Source organism: Danio rerio, chromosome 13 (genome assembly GCF_052040795.2).
Source record: "Danio rerio strain M-AB ecotype USA chromosome 13, GRCz13ab, whole genome shotgun sequence".
Classification (NCBI taxonomy): domain Eukaryota; kingdom Metazoa; phylum Chordata; class Actinopteri; order Cypriniformes; family Danionidae; genus Danio; species Danio rerio.
Window position 1 is genome coordinate 54,196,746 of NC_141033.1, and position 10,755 is coordinate 54,207,500.

Genomic DNA, 10,755 nt, shown 5'->3' on the forward strand with positions numbered 1-10,755 from the left:
TGAAAATGATGCTTTAAATCACAAATATAACTTTTTATTTTTTTATATAATCACATGCCAAACAGCTCTTTTGGACTGCAGTATAATTTCACAATTTTACCATATTTTTAATCATAAAAATTGAGTAATGATGCTAAAAAATATGCTTTAAACCACAAATATAAATGGCATTTTTTATTATATTCACTAATGAAACAGCTATTTTAGATTTCAATAATATTTCACAATTGTGCCATATTTAAATTAAGGAAAATGTAGTAATGATGCTAAAAATATGCTTTAAACCAAAATATAAATGACATTTTTAATAAAATCATAAAACAGCTATTTTGCATTGTAATAGTATTAATTATTTACTGTATTTTTGATCAAAAAGTGAAGTTACTAAAATATGCTTTAAATCACAAATATAAATGACATTTATATGTGTGTGTGTGTGTGTGTGTGTGTGTGTGTGCATATAAAGGAGCTATTTTATTTCGGACTGCAATAATATTTCACAATCTTACCATATTTTTAATAAAAATTATGAAAGAATGCTTTAAATCACAAATATAAATTACATTTTTAATATATAAATATACATGCAAAGCTGCTATTTTGGATTGCAATAATATAAAACAATTTTACACTTTTAATTATATTTTTAATTAAAATGTTGTAATGATTCTGAAAATGATGCTTTAAACCACAAAAAAATTTCATTTTTTATATAATCATATATAAAACAGCTATTTTAGATTGGATTGCAGTAATATTTCAGTATTAACTGTATTTTTAATCATATAAATGTAGTGATGATGCTGAAAAGGATGCTTTAAATCACAAATATAAATTACATTTTTAATATATTCACATATAAAGTAGCTATTTTGGATTGCAATGATATAAAACAATTGTAAATTTTTTAATTGAATTTTTAATTATTAAAATGTAGTAATGATGCTGAAAATAATGCTTTAAATCACTAATATAAATTACGTTTTTTATATAGTCCCTGAAAAAGCAGGTTTTTGGATTGTAATAATATTTCTCAATTTTGCCATATTTAAATTATAAAAAAAACGAGTAATGATGCTGAAAAACATGCTTTAAATCACAAATTTTGTAATTAATAAAGAAGCTTTTTGGATAGTAATAATATTTCTCAATTTTGACATTTTTAAATTATAAAAAAATGTAGTAATGATGCTGAAAAATATGCTTTAAATCCCAAATATAAATGGCATTTTTCTTCATCATCCCAAACTTTTGAGCAGTAATTTTGCAAGCAGCTTCATGGATAATTTCTTCTTGATTTGCAGCATGTCCAACTATATCCAGCCCAGTTAGACATGATGGAGCTTAATTTCACTCTTTATTATGGAAATGATTCAGGCTCCACACACAATGTTAAATTTAAAGGATATGAAAATGAAGCTTAAGGGATATCTGACGAAATATTGGACATTTTCCAGAAATACGCAGAAATAAATTACAACCATTTGACCCGAACCAGGTCTGTAATTGGACATTTGTGTGTGAAATGTGTTGGAAGTCAAACATGTGAAGTTTAATAATGAACGCACTGCAGTGAGGATTCCTACACAACTGAATTATTATTAGAGATGATCTCTCAGATCATTCATCCTGTCTCAGTGTAAACCCACAGAACGAACACACACACACACACACACACACACACACACACAGTTCTGCACTTCAACAGTGTCCAGTGTTCAGTGCTCTCAGTCTGTGCTGCATGGAAACACATGGACACAAAAGAAAACAGCTGATTGGTGCATTTAACCTTCATACTGACCAGGATGGCCAATCAGAGCAAAGCACTAAAGAGCTAACAGGAAGGAGTAAAAGTAAATTTGCTTTTATTCTGTCAAATGACGCACTAAATATACTGATAAACCTGCTGCTTTTAACTTTGAAGACAATGATATTATTAATAATAAAATAAATTAATAATAATAATATCTTCAATATTGTTTTTAATTACTACAACTAGTATAGGCTGTAAAAATAAAAAAAAATCAGTGTAACATTTCAAAAATACACAGTGATGCTGTAAATATATATATATTTAAAATATTTTATTTTCTATTGTGTCATAATTGTCATTGTCAATATAACACAAGTAAAGCAAAAATCAGTACATGTATTCTTTTCTTTTACAGTTTGAGGTGAAGTTCTACATGATCAGGTTATGTTTTGACAGATTTACTGGACTCACTCGTCCTTCAATAAAAACAGAAGCATGGTCTGAGCTCTGGATCACAGCAGGTCTCCGTCAACACCGGTGGAAATACATGCGTCATTCTGAATTTGTCTGAGAAACCATCATATTCTCACGACAACTCACCCCGAGGCCCTCAGACTATGCAGAGTCACTGATTCTATCTAAGACCAGAAACGAGATGATCCCAAGATTCTATAATCCTGGACCAGGCCGTATCCTGAATTTAGAATTATGAATTTAAATGATGCGCATATTAACCCAACAGTTGGGTTTTTCCATATTTGACCCAATCCTGGACTACAACAATGCCGTATTCAAAATTACATTTAAAAGATTCAGACTTTTTCAATGCAGTTAGCATTACTACTGCTCATCCAGAGCATACCTGCTACCCCTCCTGTTTTTCCCGGGATTCTCCTGTATTTTACAATTATATCCCGCTGTTATCTCGCAAAGCTATTTTCCCATATTTCTTCCATAATTTCAATCTTTCTATGAAGGGTGGCAAGAAACATTAAGTAGCCGATCCTTCCATTATGCAACCCATACCGCCGAACCACTAGGAACACCTCTTGCTCTTAAATGATAAGTGGGAATGGAACACAGCCAGGAGCAATGTTTCTAACTTAAGCTCCACTGGTGTAGTTGCGAGTGCTCAAGTTTGCGAAGCAGTTAGCGAATGTTCGTTGGAGAGACGGATTTGGGAAACGGCAAATCAACAAACTATGTTTGTAACGACGGAACTTGCGCCCTTAGTTGTCTAACGATGGTTTTGGGAAACGCACCGCTGAAATGAAACAATGAAAACTGAACTACACTGTTTCAATTTACTATGATCTTCTATGTGAAGCTGCTTTGACACAATCTACATTGTAAAGGTGCTATACAAATAAAGGTGAATTGAATTGAAAACAATGTTGGGTTTGTCCATTTTTGACCCTATGTGGGATTAATACAACCCAGAAATGTTTAGAGTGACACCTACAATAAAACACACCCTAAGTAACATATTTCATATTCACAACAATGTAAACAGCGCCCTCTAGTGGATCAGTCATCTGAAACGTGCAATGAAACACACTCAGAGCAACGTAGATAACATTTCACACAAATGTAGCCTGAGGCATGTATTTCCAGAGAGCCTGTGCTGTTAACGTCATCTACACTAATGAAGTGCTTTACTACACTGTAAAAAGATATCTGTAAATTAGCACTTTTCCATATTTTTTTTATTCATGGATTATTTTTCAGTGTTTATTTATACTTTTGAGTTGCATTATGGGATCTTGATCTTTCTTCCAACTACTTTTAACCTTACGAAGTGTTTTCTGCACATGTGCAATAGTGTGCAATGCTAGTGTGATATATCACGCTACAGAAACATACACTGCAGCACATCTACTGTTATTTTACACACTTATTTCCCTAGAAAGTATTTATTATGCATTATTTTATCATTACAAATGACTAAATTGTCACTAAAAGTTGCATTTTCAACTTCAAAGTTCCACAGAGTAGAGATCAACATCCCATAATGCAATTCACGACCGCAAATAAACCCAAAACACTTCATAACCGATACTGTTTACAGTGCAGTTAATCCTCTGCAGCAGCTGTTCATCAATGAAACACTATTCGCATCACACTGTTGTCATTTTCCTCCTCAATGTTGATGTTCTTGTACAAACAAATGTGATTCGCCACAGCAACAGTACAGAATCAGCACAGATCTGTAAGAGAGCAACTAGAGACGCTCCACAAACTAGTCAGACGCTTCACCAGCACTTTGGTTCATATATGTCTGCGTTTACCAGCACTTCAGACTTACATTCATTTGAGCACAGAGTTTTAACTGGTCTTATTTGCAGTTTGTAACGCGGCCATCTTTCAATGTAAACAGTTTGTAAAGTGCTTGATAAATGAAGATGTTGTTGAAGATGTTGATGAAAGTGACTCTGAATCACTTTGAGTCGTTGAATCTCTGAATCTTTTACCGATTTACACCAACTTTATCAAAGTGACTCATTTGCATAATCCAGCCTCCTTCTGTCATACGAATACTTTATAATGGGGCAATCAAAACAAACTCAGCCAGCTGACCAATCAGAGCAGAGTTGGCTTATGAAATGGGGAGGGGCTTACAGATCTTAAGCACTCAATGGATTCAAACACATATTCTATTATAGTACATGTCTTTAAATCTGCTGTTTAGGACACTTTAAATTACCAGGTGACCTGCTCTTTAATGTGACATATTTTGACGCAGGGCGCAAACGCTTTCAGGGCATGTCAGAATCCACTTTTGCTAATATAAGGACGGAAAATCCGCTTTGCGTCGTGGCGCATGGTCTAAAAGGGTTAAGCTTATTTTCTTAATGAGTTATTGGTGTGCTTTGAGAATAAACCAATCAGAGTCTCATCTCCCATTCCTTGTAAGAGTCAGTTGCATCACGCCATGGTGTATTTGCTATTTACATGACGACTTTGTAAGTGGAAAAACTGAGCATTTCACAAGCAAGAAAACATTCAAACAGAGCATCTGCAGCACGAGAATGAGAGATAAGGCATCTCATTATCTACTTTCACTTTCGCTCTCGTGGATAGTGAAACCTTGTACGCACAGACATCCATTAGCTTATACATAATTAAATTCGTTTGTTAAGCACAAATATTTGTTTCAAAGCTTTTTTTAAATTCAGTTCTAATTTCCAGCAAATGAATAAATGAACAATAATAATGAAGTGTGTTCAAAAACCTGAGTTATATCCTAAAACACATGCTGTGCCCCATATGCTCTAAAACCTGACAGGTGGGCAAATCTAAGCTTGTTTTTAATAAAAAAAATATAAATATGGATATAATAAATAATACTGCTAATAATAATAACAATATACAAAAGTAAATCTTCACGAGTAAACTGAAAAAGCCTCCTGAGATAAAGAAGGCATGAAAGCAGTGGTGTTTATATTTATGTAGGCTGGAAAATAATATGTTTGTAATATTTTAATCCTTTATATTTATATCCTATATATATCCTTAATATTTTAATTATTTTTCATTTGTAAAGATATTTGCGTATTGCTCTACATCTTGTGTGTATTAAGCAGTGTGTAAGCGAGGTGCACGACTAACGCGCTCTGCGCTGGACAATAGACCGGCTTTGTTCTGGTCTGTTGAAAAATCTATTGTAGTTTCTCAAAATAGCAACGCGCCAGCAGTGCGCCTCAGAACGCCTCGCTTTTAGACCAGAACGCCTATGGGCGCACATATGAGCGCAAATGCATTTGCTATTTAAACAGCCTAGCGCAAAACGTCAAAACGACTCGTGCGAACAACAATTGCGTCGCGCCTTGCGCCACATTGTGCCGGGTGTATGAGAGGGCCCATAATGTTCAGTAATATAAGACAAAAAACTCTTATTCTAAATTTTATATCTCGCAATTTACAGAATTTCAATTTTATTTCCCACAAATCTTTTTTTAAATCCAATTAGCGTTTTTATTTCACGCTGTCATGGGTTTAAAGCGTTTCTTAAATTATTTATTTATTAATTTTCTCAAAGCTTTATATTTTGTACTAACTGATAGTAAATATGATCATTATCAAAAAACAACATCAGTTTCTTAGTATCTTTATAGATATCTGACTTTTTATATGACTATATATATATATATATGACTAAACATGCATCACAATAAGATTGTCAAAACTGTGTGGTTGAAATGAATGGAAAGTTTATTTGCTATTGATAAACAGAAATCTTAAATCTGGAATATTGTTAACAAAAAGTGCACTAAAAGTTACCCACCTAAAAAATACTTTAGTAATCTATAGTAAATTCCATAGTGTTTTTAAAACTGTATAGTAAAGTATATTATAGTATATACATTATATAAACTAAAATAAACAGTGTTGTGTTGTAAAGTAGTATAATGTACCCTGTAGTTGTAGAAAACAGCATTTGTTTATGGTCCTATAGTAGTTGTGTTACCATAGCAACTATAAAATCCTGAGAAGAGATCAATTACAGTAGTTGTGTTACCATAGCAACTATTGAATGCCGACAAAACAGTTCAATCACTGTTGTTGTTACCATAGCAACTGTAGAATCACAACACATTAACTACTGTTATTGTTGTTGTGTTACCATTGCAACTGTAGAATTACAACAAATCAACTATTGTTATTGTTGTTGTGTTACCATAGCAACTGTAGAATCGCAAGGAACAGATCAATTACTGTTGTTGTTGCATGACCATAGACACTACAGAATCACCACAACAGATCAATTGCTATAGTTGTTGTGTTACCATGGCAACAGTAGAATCACCACAACAGATCGATTACCATTGTTGTATTACCATAGCAACTACATAATCACCACAACAGATCAATTGCGATAGTTCTTGTGTTACCATTGCAGCTGTAGAATCACCACAACAGATCAATTACTACTGTTGTGTTACCATAGCAACTGTAGAATCGCAACAACACATCAATTACTGTTGTTGTTGTTGCGTGACCATAGCAACTACAGAATCACAACAGATCAATTGCTATAGTTGGTGTTACCACAGCAACTGTAGAATCACCACAACAGATCGATTACTATTGTTGTGTTACCATAGCAACTATAGAATCACCACAACACATCAAGTATAGTTATTGTTGTTGCATTACCATAGCAACTACAGTACTACCACAACAGATCAATTGCTATTGTTGTTACCATAGCAACTGTAGAATCACTACAACACATCAATTACTGTTATTGTTGCTGTGTTACCATAGCAACCACAGAATTGCTACAACAGATCAATTACTAAAGTTGGTGAGTTACCATAGCAACTTTAAAATCACCACAACAGATCAACTACTAAAATTGGTGATACTATAGCAACTGTAGAATCACCACAACAGATCAATTACTTAAGTTGTTATCATAGCGACTGTAGAATCGCCACTACAGATAAAGTTGTTGTGTGACCATAGCAACTATAGAATCACCACAAGTGATTAACTGAAGTACTTTACTACCGTGTGGTTCAAAAACACTACAGTATTTACTTTAAATGACTATAGTATTTTTTCAATTGGCTGAAGTGTAGTAATGAGCATTACATTGTACATTTATTTAGAAGTTATTTCCATCAAATCTTTTGTCAAAGATGTTTTTTTTAATACGCTTTGAGCAAAACACTCTGTATTGAGTCTAATCTGTCCATGATGAGGATGAGCGTCTCACTGCAGGATGTGGAGCGTCGTCTGTTTACATCACACACTTCAACGGCAGAACAGGAGTCAGACACAAGCAGGCCTGTTTTGTGTATTACTAAGATTTCGCTAGTTGACATTCACAGTATATATTCAGCATGGACTACAGATGGATGCTTTAAAATTGCTGGTGAACTTTCGTGTTTTTAGAATTTTTTCTCAGTTTCTAGAAAGGATTCGTATGCGGGACTCTCAGATACACGTCATCTTACGTCTATGAAAATAAATATATGGCAAAATCCTCTGACGTGTTTCTACCGATTGCATTTGCGTACACCCAAACACACAACGTTCTCCAGAATGAACAAACACACACTCACAACGGCCATGTTTGATACCTGGAGGGAGAACTGGACCTGGCTGCTAAACATAAGCTTCATTTGCAGAGTCAGAAACACATTAAACCCTTGTAAAAGTGGAGTGAATCTGGATTAAGTGCAATGTGAACACCAACAATAAACTGCAGAGGGAAAAGCAGGGGCCTCGTTTATCAGACACACGCAACACAGATACAGATGTGGATTTAAAATTATAACTATTGTGAAAAGTGCTACACAAATACACTTGAACTGAACTGGTGTTGTTTTGTTGTTGTTTTTGTACTATAAATAATCCAACACTGAAAATGTAGAGAAAACTAAGCAGTAACAATATGAATTTGTATTATAACACAAGTAATCGATATCTTTTCTACACAGTGTATGTAATGTTAATATGAATGTGTGTGTGTGTGGCAAACAATACATTCAGCCCAGGCTCATTGTGGAAACGTAGTCCCGCGGACGTTTCTGGAGACCGCGGAATACATCCCGGCGGGTACGTACGGCTGCAGTTTTTGTTTTTGCGAATCCGCGAGAGGCCGCTGTTGTGCGCTTTTTGCATCTCAGATGCCTCTCGCGAGTGCGGTTCGCGCCCGCGCTGTTCTCGCGTGAACCCAGCGGAGGCCGCTGTCCGACTGACTGGATGATTGACTGCGCGACCGGCCAATCGGCTGACACGCCCTCCTCCTTTCCTGAACCCAACCAATTTTACTGATCGAACCGCCCGCCCGCTCGCTTCCCTAAACACAAGCTACAGTTTACAAAAAGCCGTCCAAAAAAATAAAAGCCCTGATTTTTTTTTTCTACCGCGTTTTCGGATTTCACCGCGTTCTCACCCTGTTACGAAACTCGTTCTCTTAATTTTTGGGATTCTGTTTTTGTCTTACCTGATTGCTGGAACCGCTCTTCCCCGGACTCGAAACCGGTCGCCGTGGTCGACTCCTCTCTGCATCTCGAGCCTGCCGACATACACGGTGAGCTGAGTGGACAAACGGGTTGCAGCAGGGAAGCCCTCCACAAGGAGGTAAGCGGTCGACTGGCTGGCCGGCAAGCGCAATAGGGAACAGCATCACACCGCCCCTTAGCATTCGATTGAAAAAAAATTTCAAGCGACTACGTTTTCAGAATGAGCTTGGGTTGAATACATTATATGGTTAAAATGACAGACTTTTCTTTCTGCTAATACTCTAATAATGACAATTATATGACATGTAGTCTCAATGATGAGTCGCTCTGGTCAAAAGCGTCGGCTAAATGACTGAATGTAACATATGGTCAACAAAAGGGACCATCAAAATAAAGTCATAACCAATAATTGATGCCTGTCCATTGAATAAACATAAAATAATGCACAACTGAGGTGTAACAAACAGTCTGCTTCACATCAAAACCTCCGTTGTGCAGTATTGTCTAATAATTCAATAGTCCATAGTCTATTATTCCTTACTTATACTACGGTCTGTTGAAAGCTTCATTCTGATTGGCTAATGAGCAATACAAGGTGTGCCATTATTTTCAGATAAATGCACAGCTAAAGTAGTTCTGGCAGGTGTTGAGCGCATAACAGATCAACTGCTATAGTTGTTGTGTTACCATAGCAATTGTAGAATCACCACAACAAATCGATTACTATTGTTGTGTTACCATAGCAACTACAGAATCACCACAACAAATCGATTACTATTGTTGTGTTACCATAGCAACTACAGAATCACCACGACAGATCAATTGCTATAGCTGTTGTGTTACCACAGCAACTGTAGAATCACCGCAACAAATCGATTACTATTACTATACTGAATAGTTTCGTTTTAAACAGCATGCGAATGTGTGTGCGATATTTCCAACAGTCATGTGCCGTGTCGCAGCGCATCTGGTGTGTGACCCGCTTTAGAGTTCGTTCACAGCTACACCAGTCAAAAAGCACAACAGAAGGCTTTGAAGGAGAGGTGGAAGAAACTAGTCCCACTACCCCAGCGTTCACCATCGCATAAGCAGAATAATTAATGCCGATACACTAAATTACTAGCGCGGGTGTGCATTATGTTCTAATAATTCAACACACCGTCATAAATGTTTCAATATTCAATGTTTGTCTGTATAAATGAGGCCCCGGCTTTTATTTCTCGCATTTGTAAAGATCATTAGAAAGGGGTAGTTCACCCTAAAAATGAAAACGCGCATTTCTTTCTTCTATTGAACACTGTAGCAAGTGGGCGGGGCCAAGAGCTGTGGGAACGTGATGAGGCCCAAGAGTCCCGCGGAGGAACCTGGATTATAAAAGGAGGACAGACAGCAGTGGAGGACTTTGTTTTCCTTTCAGATTGGCGTCAGTTTCCGTGAAGAGCTGCCGTCTGTTTGTTTTATTCATTCATTCATTCATTCATTTTCTTTTCAGCTTAGTCTCTTTATTAATCTGGGGTCGCCACAATGGAATGAACCGCCAACTTATCCAGCATATGTTTTACACAGCGGATGCCCTTCCAGCTGCAACCCAGTACAGGGAAACACATTCTAATTCACACTCATACACTACGGTCAATTTAGCTTACCCAATTCCCCTACAGCGCATGTGTTTGGACTGTGGGGGAAACCCACGCCAACACGGGGAGAACATGCAAACTCCACACAGAAATGCCAACTGACCCATCCGGGGCTCGAACCAGCGACCTTCTTGCTGTGAGGCCACAGTGAGAACCACTGAGCCACCATGCCGCCCTCACAAAAGAAGATATTATGAAGAACCGTTTCAAAACAAGAAGAGGGTAAATAATGGCAGAAGTAAAATTTCTGAGTGAACTACCCCCTTAAATCCTCCTTTATGATGACCAATGATGCACACACACACACACACACGCACACACACACAGAAAAAGTTCTTTAAATCCTAATGTCCGCTCGAGCCCACAAACTACACGGTAGTTTCGTTCC

The 10,755-nt window shown here is 36.4% G+C and overlaps 1 protein-coding gene across 2 annotated transcripts in view; it reads right to left on the reverse strand.

Moving 5' to 3' along the window:
* Positions 1–5,947: 5,947 nt before the first annotated feature.
* Positions 5,948–10,755, reverse strand: part of adgra1b (adhesion G protein-coupled receptor A1b) — a 165,345-nt gene continuing 160,537 nt past the window's right edge. The window contains exons 19-20 of one of the 2 annotated variants that reach the window (XR_015506527.1): positions 8,329–10,755; positions 5,948–8,189 (exon numbers count right to left, since the gene is read on the reverse strand). The exon at positions 8,329–10,755 is cut by the window's right edge and continues 1,070 nt beyond it. Coding sequence is in view for 1 of the 2 variants with exons in the window: in XM_087279865.1 (XP_087135991.1) it covers positions 10,736–10,755 (20 nt within the window). In the remaining variant the exon portion in view is untranslated. The other variant, XM_087279865.1, reaches the window with a different exon arrangement.